Source organism: Cucurbita maxima, unplaced genomic scaffold (assembly GCF_002738345.1).
Source record: "Cucurbita maxima cultivar Rimu unplaced genomic scaffold, Cmax_1.0 Cma_Scf00047, whole genome shotgun sequence".
NCBI lineage: Eukaryota > Viridiplantae > Streptophyta > Magnoliopsida > Cucurbitales > Cucurbitaceae > Cucurbita > Cucurbita maxima.
Window position 1 is genome coordinate 220,267 of NW_019272063.1, and position 14,276 is coordinate 234,542.

Below are 14,276 nucleotides of genomic sequence, written 5' to 3' on the forward strand. Positions count from 1 at the left end.
GCCCTTTTTTTTTTTTTTTTTTATTTTGCAGTGAAGGGCTTGGTGAGGGATATGATGGTGATATTGCTTTTGCAAGTTCTCTGGAAACTTTTGGGGGAGGGCATAATGACCCAATCAGCGTTGCTTTTGGTGGTATGCTTGTTTATTTAAACTTTCTTTGGTTATAGACGTGTTCACAAGCTCAAGACGTTAGGCACCACATAATTTTGAATAACACTTGTATCGAAGGTTGTGATTGCTTAGTGGCATTTTGTTGTTTGCGAAGTGCAGTCATATTGATTTCTCTTTATTTGCAATAACTCTTGCTCTATATGCTTCTTTCTTCAAATGATCATTGAATCTATTACAGATTATCTTATTATATCAAGTTTAGCTAAATCTTCTAGTCGAGCAGATGGTTCAATATTGCTCGGTCAATTAACTCGTAGATGATATTTCAGGACCTGTCATGACCAAATTTACAATTGCATTGAGGGAAATTGGGACATACAAGGAAGTCCTTCGTTCCCAGGTAGACTTGGTCTCTTGTGTAAATGTACTGTGAATATGGTTTATCTTCCATGATTTTTTCTTTAATCATTGTTCATTGTAGTTTTGTCTCGGAAAAGCTGGATGAAATTTATATTTTACTTCATTGACCACTGATCCGTTTCCATGATCTAAATTTTCCTTCATACGATATTCTCTCTCTGTAATTCGAAATTTTTAGGTGGTGGGCACCAAAAAGTTTATGGATGCATAATATTCTGTTAGAATATATTCGATATCTTTCTTCGTTTTCTATTCAACAGGTGGAGCATATGCTTAATGACAGATTAATGCAGTTTGTCAATTTCGATTTGCTTGAAGTCAAGGTACTACAAATTACAAATTGCTTACTTTCATTCTTCCTCGATAATCAGAACTTTTTTTTTAAAATTAATGATTTGGAGGAAATTTCTGTAGTCCCTTGGCTCCTTCAAGTTGATTTCTTATCTCCTTCTGTTTCATATTTCTTAAAAGACTATATATATAAGATATATATATATAAGGAACCGAATATGCAGCTTGTCTGTTTGTTGTTGAGCACCTCTTTTAAGGGATCTATTGTTAGTGCAGGAAGCAAGGAAGCGCTTTGACAAGGCTAGCCTTCTCTATGACCAGGTGTGTGATTGTTGGAACTTCTGTATGAAATATATAGCTAAAGTTCATGTAGAATCGACCGAAGCAACTGAAAGAGCTTGATTTTAGTAGTTTCAGTTGTTTTGAAGGTTTTTTAATCTATGCCTTGTTGTATACTTTTGTTAGTTAACTTCAGAAAAATATGACATTGCAGGCTCGTGAAAAATTCCTGTCACTGAGAAAAGGGACTAAAAACGACGTTGCTAGTCTATTGGAAGAGGTATTATGCTTAAGCCAAAGTTTTAAAGTTTCTCATCCTAATATTTTTAGAACATAGTTAAGTGGTATTGAATTCGCTCATTAGATCTAATTTGGTGTTACACATTCCAGGAACTTCATAACGCTAGATCTGCATTTGAGCAAGCTCGCTTTATTCTAGTAATTTCTGCACTTTTGTCTGATCATTGTTATATGATTCGAATTATATTTCAAATAACTAGCATTTTATACTGTTATCGATCTTTGTAGGTGACTGCTCTTTCTAATGTCGAGGCCAAAAAAAGGTTCGAATTCTTAGAGGCAGTTAGTGGGACAATGGATGCGCATCTTCGTTACTTTAAACAGGTGAATTCTCGTAAATTATTTTTGGCATATTTGTTAACTGTAGCGGCATATTCCTACTCATCTTTTACCTCTTCCTTGCAGGGTTATGAATTGTTGCATCAGATGGAGCCATATATTAATCAGGTTGTCTTCTATTTTGTTTTTGGCTAAACTGGGTATTCATTAACGAGTGTCGGTTATTATTTTGGTTGGGCCACTTGTTGTATTCTTTGAGGCGTTTGACTATTCAATGTTACATGACTCTGATCAACTGTGGATTTATATAATTATTGGAGTTAAAATAACACGATGTAGTTTTGTTTGGCAGGTGTTGACGTATGCCCAGCAATCAAGAGAAAGGTCGAACTATGAGCAGGCTGCTCTTAGCGAACGGATGCAAGAGTACAAGAGGCAGGTTGATCGGGAGAGTAGGTGGTCATCCAATGGTTCTAATGGATCACCTAATGGAGGAGATGGTATTCAAGCCATTGGTAGAAGCTCACATAAAATGATAGAGGAAGTCATGCAATCTGCTGCCAAAGGAAAGGTCAGGAGGAAATATTGCATCTTTGTGTGTCCATTTGCACTATATCACTGTTCCCCTAAGGTGCATTAGGCAGTAGGCTCCTTTTTGCATGGCCATATTCTTATAGTTCAACCATAATTTAGGTTCAAACCATTCGACAAGGTTATCTCTCAAAGCGTTCTTCGAACTTGAGGGGTGACTGGAAAAGAAGATTTTTCGTTCTTGATAGTCGGGGATTGCTGTATTATTATCGCAAGCAGTGCAGCAAATCATCTGTGAGTATTAAATCATGTTAACCTTGTCATAAGCAGGAATTTCTTTTTCTCCTTCTTTATTATAATTATGTTTATGATGGGTTTATTTTAGGCAACTACAGGGCAGCTATCTGGTCAGAGGAATAGTTCAGAGCTTGGTTCTGGCCTTTTGAGCCGCTGGCTTTCTTCCCATAATCAAAGTGGGGTGCATGATGAGAAATCTGTAGCTCATCATACAGTGAACCTGCTCACTTCAACGATCAAAGTTGATGCGGACCAGTCCGATCTTCGGTTTTGCTTTCGCATCATTTCACCTACCAAGAGCTATACTTTGCAGGTTTGATTTAGAGGCTGGTTTTGGCTGTAAATTAATGCTTCACTTCTAGAATCTTTGTAAGAAACAAGATTCTATAACTTTAAGGTTCCCTATAAATCTGTTTCTGCATGTTAGTGCAGGCAGAGAGTGCACTTGATCAAATGGATTGGATCGAAAAAATAACTGGAGTGATCGCTTCGTTACTAAGTTCTCAGGCTCCAGAGAGGGTATTACTCTGCCTTTCTTTTTGCTCGACTCGGGATGTTTTTCTAATATTAATGTTTAACATTTATTTGTATAACTTTTTGATCAGTGTCTTGCGGGTAGTCCCATGGGAAGTGGTCACAACAGGTCTACCAGTGAGAGTAGTTCTTTTGAAAGTTCTGACTTTGATCAGACAGGGGTTGACGAGTACACATCTGAAAGAAATCTTAGTTCCTCGCATTTGGAACGCCCTTCTAGAAACTTGCAGCAGCAACGTTCGACTATGAAAATTGAGAAGCCAATAGACATACTTCGTAGAGTATGCGGGAACGATAAGTGCGCAGATTGTGGTGCTCCTGAGCCTGACTGGGCATCTTTGAATCTCGGTGTTCTTGTTTGTATTGAGTGCTCTGGCGTTCACCGTAATCTTGGTGTTCATATATCAAAGGTGAATATCTCGAACTCGGGGCAATATATGCGTGTCGTATTATGTAATGATTTGTTGAAAATATTGTGTAGGTGAGATCCCTTACATTAGATGTGAAAGTGTGGGAACCTTCAGTGATCAGTTTGTTTCAGTCTCTTGGAAATACGTTTGCGAACTCGGTTTGGGAGGAGATGCTGCAATCGAGAAGTTCCTTTCAGGTCGATCTTGTTACGACAGGGTAAATGAACTTCACTATTGAGTCAAGTCAAAAGTTTGTGAACACAATGTTGAATATCTTATTTGATTCAATTTGGTTTTGCTAACATTCATCTCTTATTTTTATGGTGAAGCTTGTACAGGTTTGATAAACAGCAAATGCATTCTATCAGCAAACCCAGCCATTCTGATCCAATATCAGTGAAGGAGAAGTTCATTCATGCAAAGGTGTGATATCATTTATCTTCTAGTGCCCGATATTGTCCTCTTTGGGCGTTCTCTTTTGGGTTTCCCCTCAAGGTTTTAAAACGTGTCTACTAGGGAGAGATTTCCACATCCTTACAAGGAATGCTTCTTCCTCCCCTCCAACCAATGTGGGATCTCACAATCCACCTCCCTTGCTGGCACGCCCCCTGATGTTTAGCTCTAATACCATTTGTAACAGCCTAAGCTCACTGCTGACAAATATTGTCCTTTTTGGGCTTTCCCTTTTAGGTTTCTCCTCAAGATTTTAAGACGCGTCTACTAGAGAAAGGTTTCCACACCCTTATATGGAATGCTTCGTTCCCCTTTTCAATCGATGTGAGATCTCACCATCCACCTCTCTTGGGGATCCAGCATCCCCGCTAGCACACCGCCTGATGTTTAGCTTTGATACCATTTGTAACAGCTTAAGCCCACCGCTAGCAGATATTGTCCTATTTGGGCTTTTCCTGTTGAACATCCCCTCAGTTTTGAAACACGTCTACTAGGGAGAGGTTTCTGCATCCTTATAAGGAATGCTTCGTTTCCCTCTCCAACTGACGTGAGATATCACACGACAACTCAGTTTGCTGTGGCAACATTTGTCCAACATATCCAACATATGCTTGATTAGCTCGTGAGATGTCAAATGGCAACAAATTCTCTAATCTTATTTGAGCTTCTGAGGGACATGATATAGGCTACTCACTAATCTTATGCCTGCTTGTTGCTTCTGTATGAATGTCAGTATGCAGAAAAGGCTTTCGTTCGGAAACCAAAGGAAAATCAGTATCCTCATTTAGTAGCGCAACAGATCTGGGATGGTGTACGCTCGAACGACAAGAAAGCCGTTTATCGTCACATTATAAACTCGGAAGCAGACGTAAATGCGGTTTATAAGCAAGTGGCGTGTGGCTCCTTGACTCTTGCTAAAGTAATGTTAATGCAGGAGCTAACTGGACTTGAACATAATAACAAATCCAGTGATTTTGCGGAGAGATCTACAAGCTCTTCGAACTTGGGAGGTACGAGTGAAGGTCAGCCAATGGAGGATCTAGATGGCTGCACACTCCTGCATCTCGCTTGCGAAACTGGAGACATCAGTATGCTGGAGCTCCTTTTACAATGTGGTGCGAACATTAACGCCATTGATTCTCGACGTCAATCAGCTCTTCTCCGTTGTATCGTTAAAGGCAGAACTGGGTTTGCCAAATTGCTTCTTTCCAGGTTAGATAGTGTGATAAAAGAGATTAATTCAACATTTTCACCCTAGTTCCCTGTCGTTAATGGTTGGGGTGTATACGTTGCAGGGGAGCAGACCCACGAGCAGTGAACGGAGACGGTAAAAGCCCTCTAGAGCTGGCAGTAGAGTTAAAACTGAATGATGTGGAGCTGGTTGCTATACTAGCTGATTCAAATGGATGAGGAGATTGTTGTGGTGAAATTCCAGACAAGGAAGAAGGATGTTTTTTTTTTGTTTTTTTTTGTTTTTTTTTTTGTTTTTTTTTTGGTTTTTGAGAAGGTGAAAGAGAGTGGTAGGTCAGCTTGCCTGCCCCCTTGGGCAATGTTTGCAAGTTAGTCCAAAAGAGTTGTATTATTGTAAAATGGCCACAGTTAGTTTGGCTTTTGGAGTTGGCTGTGGTCTCTGATGAGCAGCAGGAGTCAATACCAGCAGCAGCAGCAGCCGCTTGAACTTCAAAGCCAACGCCCCATGGGGCTATCCCTTTTGTTTTTATTTTAATTTTATTTTATAATATTTATTAATGAAAGCCTTAGCTGTTTGGTGTATCAATAATCAGTATCTTTTTTTTTTAATATATATATATATATATATAGTTATGGGCCGATTTTACATTATTGGACATGGAGCCTCTTTATGAGATTTTCTGGGGCCCAATCGGAGATGGGCCTACTTGGGCCCAATCCCCCACCACAAAATTAATTTTTTTTTTATAAATTAATCATTGGTCGAAAAATAAAAAAAGAAAAGATAAAGAGGTGGGGCCCGGGGGGTATAATTATATATGATTATATATAATAAATATGAATAATAATAAAATAAAAAAAAGGGAAAAAGAAAGGGTAATTATTATTGGTGGAGGGGAACAAAAAAAGAAGAGAAGCTTTAGCAGTCGGACATGCTCGATCACAGCTCCATTTTCTAAAATACGAATTGGGGAAGGCCCAAATTCCAAGGAGTGCCCCACCAACGGTCATGATCTCGTCCCCACAGAAACCAACGGATGGGATTCAGTAGCTCTCTCTCTGGAGGTGATCGGTGCTTTCGGCTGTTCCTAGGTGAATGCGACTCTAGGAGTGATGTGGCAGTGGGACCCAGTTCGTCACTCTCAAAAGGCGGGAAGAGGAGCTCTGTTCTGTTCCCCCTTTGCCTCCCTCTCACTCTCTCTCTCTCTTCATTGGCTGTTCATTTCCCTTCTCTCTTTCTTTGAATTCCTTTCACAACATTACATGTCTTTGTTTTGTCTGTTTCTCTTCCTTCTTCTTCTGGTTATTTGAGTCTTTGAGTCAATCCTTTCATTTGGGTACCTGGAACCTTCCATTTATACACCCTTCTTCCCTCCTTTTCGTCGTTTTTCTTTCTGGGTCTCTCTGTTTTTTAGCTCTTCTTCATGCAAAAACCTCTACTCAACAACCTTCACTCTTGTTTATTCAATGCCGAGTCCACCGGATTCTCAATTTGAATGAATCGTTCGAGATTTGAATGTGGGCCCAGAAAGTTCGAGCGTACAAATATGTAGCTATTCAATGATCGTTGGAAATTTTGCTCTTCAAATGTGGAACAAATCGAAAGAACCCAGCGTTAAGGTTCTCATCCTTTTGCTATTGGTAATCTCTTTACACCATTCCTCCGATGCTAAATGCCAGGGAAGAACAACCCAACACCTCGCTTCCTCAGGGCCATTTCCAACATCATCAACATCACCAACGCCAATAATCTCTCCGCCGTTTAAAAATGGCGTTCCAAGAATCATCCTCAGCGTGCTGTTGGGCGTAGCAACAGGGTTAATAGGTGCCCTTCTTTTCGCTTGCTTAATCCGCAGCTTCGTCAGATACCTTAACAAAACCCCAATTCTGAAAGGCCCTGTTATATTCTCCCCCATTATCCACCCCAAAACACTCCATCTCGCCCTCAGAAACGAAAATCAGCTTCTGGGTTCCAACCCTCATGGAAAATACTACAGGACAGTTCTGGACAATGGGCTGACCATAGCCGTAAAGCGGCTCGAGGGGTTCACGAACACGGCAGCGAGGAAGTCGGAGAAGAGGCAGTCACAGCAGCAGCTAGAGAGGCTAGCTAGGTTGAGGCATAGGAATTTGATGAGCTTAAGGGCTTATGTTGGGGAAGGGGAAGGGGTGTGGTTGGTTTATGATTACGTGGGAACAGGGAGCCTTGAGGATGTGATGAAAAGAGTTAGAGATAATGAGGTGAGGTTGGGTTGGGAAGCGAGGCTTGGAATTGCTGTTGGGGTTATAAAAGGGCTTCAGTATCTTCACTTTGAGTGTGATCCTCACATTCTTCACTACAATTTGAAGCCTTCCAATGTGATGTTGGATGCTGAGTTTGAACCCAGGTTGGCTGATTGCGGCTTGGCTAAGCTATTCTCCAAGTTGGATATGGCTGCTACCTCTGCCTATACCTCCCCTGAGTGCTTCCAGGACTGCAGGTTTGGATTCTAAAACCTTCAAGTCTATTTGATAATGATTTGGTTTTAGTATTTGATCTTTTATGTATCTTCTTAGGAAAGAATATGGTTTTAGTAGTCTTCTTGTGAATCAATGAACTTTGGAGGTTCACTATTTACTGGGTTTAGAAGTGTGAGATCTCACGTCGGTTGTAAAGGAGAACAAAACATTTCATATAAGGGGTAGAAACCTCTTCCTGGCATACATGTTTTAAAATCGTGAGGCTGAGACGATACGTAACGGATAAAAATGAGCAATATCTGCTAACAATTGGCTTGAGCTATTACCAATGGTATGAGAGCCAAGCACCAAGTGGTGTGCGAGCGAGAACGTTGGGCTCTCAAGTGGTGTGGATTGTGAGATCCCACATCAGTTGGAGAGGAGAACGAGGCATTCCTTATAAAAATGTGGAAACCTCTCCCTAGTTCATATGTTTTAAAACCTCGAGGCTGGCGGCGATATGTATCAGGCCAAAACGAACAATATCTGCTAGAAGTGAGATTGAGTTGTTACAAATGGTATTAGAGTTAGATAACGAGCGGTGTGCCAACGAGACGTTGGGCCCCAAGGGGGGGGTGGATTGTAAAATTGCACATCGATTCGAGAGGAGAACAAAACATTCCTTATAAAAGTGTGGAAATCTCTTCCTAGCAGATACATTTTAAAACTATGGCATAACAAGCCAAAAGGGAGGAGTGTATTTGGGCGGTTACAAGCATCTTCATTGATGAGCATTTCCTCGAACAGCAGTCCTAAGCAGATTCGACGTTTGTCATTTCCAGTTTCGACAGGTACAGCGACAAGAGCGACATCTTCAGCTTCGGGATGATATTGGTTGTTCTACTAACAGGCAGAGATCCAGCAGATGCATTCTTCAGAGAAGCAGGGAGTGGAGGGAGCTTAGGACAGTGGCTACAACAGTTGCAGCTGGCGGGGGAGGCTCGAGAAGCGCTGGACAAGAGTATCATAGGGGAAGAAGGGGAAGAAGATGAAATGGTAATGGCAGTGAGGATAGCTGTAGTGTGCTTATCAGATGAGCCAGCGGACAGACCTTCAAGTGATGAGTTGGTACACATGCTAACCCAATTGCACAGCTTCTAAAAACTCATCCATTTCATTAGGTGTTTATCTTTGTTACTTAATTTCAATCATTTTTGGAATCTTAAAAGAAGAAGAAGAAGCTTATTACTGTAAAGAGGTGTTGACCTGTCCTGTCTTGTTGATGATGCAAAAGAAAGAAGCTTTTGTCCAAAGTAAATTCCATTTTCAGAGTATGATTGTCCTCATGAAGTGACCACTTAACAAACGCCTTATCGGTGGGGTTCTCTTGCCATCTCGTTGCTTTTTTTTTTTCACCACGTGCTTTCAATGATCCATGACACCAATACTTGTCTTGTCCTCGACCACAACCAACAAGGAATGCATTGGAATAAGACACAATTCTCAAATTCACTAGTCTAAACTAGAGTCGAGCATTGGAATGCATGTGGCATATCACCATATGACCTCTATTTTATTCGTAAGTCACTGGTTCGATCTCCATACATATAAATTCATTACTGAATCAAATTGGGTAAGATAAAAATATTAAGAATACACGTAAATAAATAAAATCTTAGAACAAAAACATATAAGAAAAAAAGAAAAGTTAGAGAAGGGGGAAGGGGGAATGATTAAGGCTTTCTCCCATAGTGAAGGAGCATTAGATGATGTGTGGGTGAGGAGTGGGGAAGCAAAGTGAAGAGTGAGTCTGATGAAGAAGAAGAAGCTGTCCAAATGCTATCTCTTACATGCTGCAATGTCCAAAATGGTTCCACTTCTTGCCCTCTACATCTTATCTCTATCTGCAACCCATTCAAATCCACCATTATTTAACGATACATATATATACACTATAAAATACGAAACAAATTCCACAAGATACAACTAGGGTACACACAAGTTCGTTTGGATCAACCAACCCGAAATCTCAGGTTGATTGAATCAGTGACACGGGCAACCTTAATACAGTTTACAACCCAACCCTGGATTGGGCTGGGTTGTTGGATTACAATGCATGTTACATTAATAATTAAAATCTCATAAAATTCAAATATCAAACATTTACAGGTTACAACGTATCATTAACATCGGTTACAAACGTTAAGTATTCTTAACCCTTTTAAAAGTAGGATTGAGTTGGATTGGATTGTAACCTTATTTTCGGGTGGACCGAGTTAATCCAAATAAAAAAAATGTCAACTCAATTCAAGGTTTATGATTTAGGTAAGGTAATCAATCTAGGTTGGTCAAAGATTTTAGGACCATAATAGAATTAAACCCTAACAATGTGTTACCATATTATGTTATTCTAAAAGTCCTATCAAACTCTACCGTACTTAAAGGTTAAAGTTGCTTCTAAACGAAGCAATGGACTACCTTAAACACTTCAATCATCGTTTCATGTATCGATGGAACGGTATAAGGTATGAATTAGGTGGAGAAGGGGTTGTATCAAACTAGAAGAAGAGAGAAGGAAAAAAAAAACAAAAACAAAAAAAGTGTTGAAGTAGTGGGAAAGATATAATAGATTGAAAGGAGAGGGTACCCAATATCATTCAAGAACTGGCAAAAAGATTATTAATCATTATGGGACCCAAACAAGACTTTGCCCCTAAGCCAAAATCTCATCATAACAATCATCCCTTTATACTTTATACTTTATACTTTATTATTAACATTATTATAATTAAATTAAGCTAAGCAAGCATTAATCAAACCCATAATGCTCGCCCATGAATAAGCATATATGAACCAGGAAACCCTATTTTATTATTTTATTAAGGTCAATACATATTGTTTAATTTTATTATATAGTTTTTATTCACCCAGCCGCCCTATATATATCTTCTTCCTACTAATCTCTCTCTCTCTATATCCAATCATTGTCAAAGGCTCTGATCTGTCCTTTTATCCTTAATTTTCTTTTCTCCCTTTCTTTCAACCACTTGGAATCATTCTGTTCCACACATTATCCTCTTCATTTTCATGCACAACAATAATCTTTTTTTTTTTTTAAATCTATTTTTCAATGGAATAAAAATATGGACAAAAATAGAGTATACTTTTATTTACACAATGATGGATTGTTTCTTTTAGAGATGATTTCAAAAGTAAATATATATTTTTTACCTATGTGTATTGTTTTGGTTCAGAGGGGTAATTATTACAAAAGATAAAAAATATGATCACCATTCTGACATACAAAAAATAAAATAAAGTTTCAGACTTTATAGTATAAATATCATAAAATAAAAAAAATGATGAAGTGGGATGAAATCATTCATGATAGACTGTGTATGAAATGAATTGTCTTTACAACATCAAATTTACCAAAAACTAACCATTTCTAATTAAAAAAAATATATATATGTTTTGAATAAAGGTGGATAAATAGGAGAATTAGGGTTGTAATGTGGTTGGTGGTATGGATATGTAAACATCAAAAGTGCAGCACTTAAAGAGAAAAGGGTTTTGATGAGGCATTTGAATATCAATCAATGGCCCTACCTTCCAACATAATATCTTCTTTACAAAAATTAAAAAATTAAAATTCCCAACAATTCCCTTGCTGACCTAAATCGCTCCCAAGCATGACGACACAAACTCCGTGTATTCTAATACCATTCTCGGGTCCATGTGTCGTTTTCTCGATTTAACACCTCATTTTTCTTAATTTAATCAAATTCTATATCAATGGCTCTCCAAAAACACGGCATGTATCACATATATATATATATATATAAGTTTTTGGGTCGATTCCCTTCCGAGTTTATCTCAATTGATTAGGAGGGTTTAGTATTAGGGTTGACTTTGAAAAAAAATCTTAATTTGGAAAGAGTTTTTTTTAATGGAAATGGGTATAATTTTGTTATTAAAAAAAGATTTTATTTTATAATAATTAGTGAAGAACTATTGATATTACATAATTAAGTGTGAGGTTGAAAAGCAAGATGATTAGTGTTGGAAATAATGTTTTTATGAAATTACATATGTATATAATTACTATGAATAATTTGAGTTATTAATTCATCCATGTTAACCAGCACTTTTTATAATGCAAGCAATCATAATTTCTTTAAAAAAAAAAAAAAAAACATTTTAGCAATCATAGTCTATTAAATTCTTATTTGTACTTTCAACTTTCATTTACTAAATGCATTTAATTCTCTCTAATTATAGTATTTATAGGTTTTTATTTTCCCTTCTTTTTAAGAAAAAAATTGACATAATGGTAAACTATCCTATTTCTTTTATTTCCAAATTAATAATTCAGAGAATAAATATTAAATGAATGACATATGACAAGCTACCAAATTAGGAAGTTCCTTTTTTTTTTTTTTTTTTTTTAATTTTTAAGTTTGATCAAGATTTAAAAAATTAAATAAAAATTGAAACTATTATGTGTATAGAACATTAAAACACAGTCTTATGGTCCAAGAAATGCTAAAAAAAACATGGAAACCTTAAAAGCTAACATGAAAAGAGACAAGCAAGCTAGCATTCTTAAAGCTAAAGACTTATGAATATTTGGTTCGTAATATTCATTAACTAATTAATGGATTATTATTAGTTAATTAGCGAAGGGCAAATCCAAATAATTTAATTTGTGTTAATTATGATAATAAAGAAATTAAGAAATACCTCTGATTCGCTATCCAGATGCAGCTTAGAGACCAAATATTTCATGACCAAACGAACCGTCATCTTTTCATCCCTAAAGATTCAAACAAAAAATAAAAATAAGAAAAATAAGAAAAAAAGAGAGAAAGTCAAAGGGAAGAAAAATAAAAAAGTTATTTAATTAAAAAGAAAAAAAATCTCACTTGATTCTGAGATAATTTTTTGAAATCTGAGGCAAGAATGGGTGTTTTGATCTGCATTAACAAAACCCAGAAATTCAAAGCTTTAGAGAACAATTTGATTATGATATGTAATGAAGAACAAGAATAAAGGAGAAATCTTTTTGTTTTTCTTTTTTTTTTTTTTTTTTTTTTTTTTCTTTTTTTTTTACTTACTGATTTTCTAAGGCTTTTAATGTAAACCAAATACCAGAATGGGGCCGCCGGGGAGGATTTATGATTCTGACGTCGGAGCTCGGCCCGGCACCGCCGGCCTGAACCCCGGAGCTTTGGAATTGGATAAACGGCCCACCTAAGTAAGAACTCCGCCTACCGCCAACCGGTAGAAAGGAAGAAGACGGTGACGCTGCCGACATCGGCCTGAATGCCCAATTGATCTCTTGCTGTACAAAGTTGGAAGAGGTAGGAGTTCCAAAAAACAACTGCATTCCCGTCTCCGACCGAGCTGTCGTAGCAGCTTCAGGGGTGAAGAAATCCCGGCTGGTGGCGGCGGTGGGGTTGTCACCTCCTCCGCCGGGTAATAGATCTAGCTCCACCAAATTGGAGGTTCTTCCAGGTCTCCCGCGGCCGATACTTAATTGAAGCCACCCATCATCTCTATTAGAAGGGGGTTCTTCATTAAAACTGTTAGTTGTTGAGTCATCATCCGCCATGGGAGGATGAAGAGCAATTAGATAAGGATGAGAATAACAATAGTAATAATTTTCAGAAATAAGCGGAGGAGCAGCATTCATGAGATGGTCGCCGCCGCAGCCGCCAACATAACTGCCGCCGGAAGGATGGTGTTGGGAGAGACGGGTACGGGCAGGAAGCATTGTCATGGGCGGCGACCCGGAAAGGCGAGGGGTTGGCGTAAGGGGATGTTTTGGTGAGGGGAGGGAGCCATGGAGGGAGGGAAATAGGTGGAGAAAGGTGGCTAATTTTGGGAGCCATGGAAGAGTAGGGGTCTGTATGAAGGGAGAAAATTAGAAGAGAGAGCCATTAAGAAAAAGATTAGGGTTGTTGGTTGTGGTGCTTCAGTGATCATATTCATGACTCCATGGGATTGGAGAAGTAGATGATGATAATCACACCTAAAAATTCTTGCTTTCCATTATTCTATCTTTGGAACCTTGTGGAGATGATCAAATAGTTGCAGAAGAGAGAGAAAGAGATTGGGTCAGTTGGTGCCTCTATATATATATATATATATATATATATATTAGGTCAAAAAAAAATAAGAAAATGCTTCTAAACCTCTCTTTAGTAAACATGGTTTAAAATCGCGAGGCTGATATGTTATATAATAGACCAAATCGGATAACATGCATTAGTAGTGACCTTAGGCTGTTATAAATGATGATCCCGACATTTTCCAGCGACAAGACCACATTACTATTTGTCTCAAAATGCTTTTAAAAATGAAAACTATCCTCACATTTATTTCATATCCAATCAGAAAATTAAAGAAAGAAGGAATGAAAAAGTAAATGCTTCTCTTTTAAAATTTTATATTACAACGTTTTGAACATTATAAATTATTAGGATATTAAATAGTTTTCTTTTTTTATATTTTATATTCTTAAAAATGAAATTAAGTATAAATGTCTTTTCTGTTTTTGCAATGCCACCAAAATGGTCCTTTTTATCCTTAAAACTCTATGTGTGATGGTTAAACTAAAATTCATTAATGTTAATTATAAGGAATTAAAAAATATATATTTTTTTAAGGCTTTGATGTCATAATAATAGTAATTATTTAAATTATTTCATCAAAAGTTGGTCCCAATAAACTTTTATT

The 14,276-nt window shown here is 37.7% G+C and overlaps 3 protein-coding genes across 4 annotated transcripts in view; 2 read left to right on the forward strand and 1 right to left on the reverse strand.

The window, feature by feature from the left end:
- LOC111470702 (ADP-ribosylation factor GTPase-activating protein AGD3-like) overlaps nt 1-5,523 on the forward strand; it is an 8,749-nt gene extending 3,226 nt beyond the window's left edge. The window contains exons 3-19 of one of the 2 annotated variants that reach the window (XM_023116289.1): nt 32-132; nt 441-511; nt 792-854; nt 1,099-1,143; nt 1,316-1,381; nt 1,492-1,539; nt 1,630-1,725; nt 1,807-1,848; nt 2,033-2,251; nt 2,374-2,505; nt 2,597-2,821; nt 2,941-3,027; nt 3,114-3,452; nt 3,524-3,669; nt 3,782-3,875; nt 4,639-5,117; nt 5,201-5,523. In XM_023116289.1, coding sequence (XP_022972057.1) covers nt 32-132; nt 441-511; nt 792-854; nt 1,099-1,143; nt 1,316-1,381; nt 1,492-1,539; nt 1,630-1,725; nt 1,807-1,848; nt 2,033-2,251; nt 2,374-2,505; nt 2,597-2,821; nt 2,941-3,027; nt 3,114-3,452; nt 3,524-3,669; nt 3,782-3,875; nt 4,639-5,117; nt 5,201-5,315 — 2,368 coding nt within the window. In that variant the 3' untranslated portion in view covers nt 5,316-5,523. The remainder of the gene's footprint in view (nt 1-31; nt 133-440; nt 512-791; nt 855-1,098; nt 1,144-1,315; nt 1,382-1,491; nt 1,540-1,629; nt 1,726-1,806; nt 1,849-2,032; nt 2,252-2,373; nt 2,506-2,596; nt 2,822-2,940; nt 3,028-3,113; nt 3,453-3,523; nt 3,670-3,781; nt 3,876-4,638; nt 5,118-5,200) is intronic. The other variant, XM_023116290.1, reaches the window with a different exon arrangement.
- A 684-nt stretch (nt 5,524-6,207) lies between these two features.
- LOC111470703 (inactive leucine-rich repeat receptor-like protein kinase CORYNE) lies at nt 6,208-8,876 on the forward strand. The gene is made up of 2 exons (XM_023116291.1): nt 6,208-7,576; nt 8,378-8,876. The coding sequence occupies exons 1-2, from the start codon at nt 6,657-6,659 to the stop codon at nt 8,694-8,696; spliced, it is 1,239 nt and encodes a 412-aa protein (XP_022972059.1). The 5' UTR covers nt 6,208-6,656; the 3' UTR covers nt 8,697-8,876.
- A 194-nt stretch (nt 8,877-9,070) lies between these two features.
- On the reverse strand, nt 9,071-13,624 carry LOC111470706 (protein LAX PANICLE 2-like). Its single transcript, XM_023116295.1, has 4 exons — nt 12,653-13,624; nt 12,461-12,511; nt 12,279-12,351; nt 9,071-9,439 (listed from the first exon to the last, which is right to left on the reverse strand). Exons 1-4 carry the CDS (start codon nt 13,315-13,317, stop codon nt 9,269-9,271), a joined length of 960 nt encoding a protein of 319 aa, XP_022972063.1. The 5' UTR covers nt 13,318-13,624; the 3' UTR covers nt 9,071-9,268.
- Between the last annotated feature and the right edge of the window lie 652 nt (nt 13,625-14,276).

Bases quoted from the DNA above. Each gene is read 5' to 3' on its own strand.
- LOC111470703 (XM_023116291.1), top strand. From the start codon at position 6,657: ATGATCGTTGGAAATTTTGCTCTTCAAATGTGGAACAAATCGAAAGAA. The intron at 7,577-8,377 runs GTTTGGATTCTA...TGTCATTTCCAG, and splicing joins GAGTGCTTCCAGGACTGCAG to TTTCGACAGGTACAGCGACA.
- LOC111470706 (XM_023116295.1), bottom strand. From the start codon at position 13,317: ATGACAATGCTTCCTGCCCGTACCCGTCTCTCCCAACACCATCCTTCC. The intron at 12,512-12,652 runs GTAAGTAAAAAA...TTGTTAATGCAG, and splicing joins TTAAAAGCCTTAGAAAATCA to ATCAAAACACCCATTCTTGC. The intron at 9,440-12,278 runs GTATTTCTTAAT...AATGGGTTGCAG, and splicing joins ATCTGGATAGCGAATCAGAG to ATAGAGATAAGATGTAGAGG.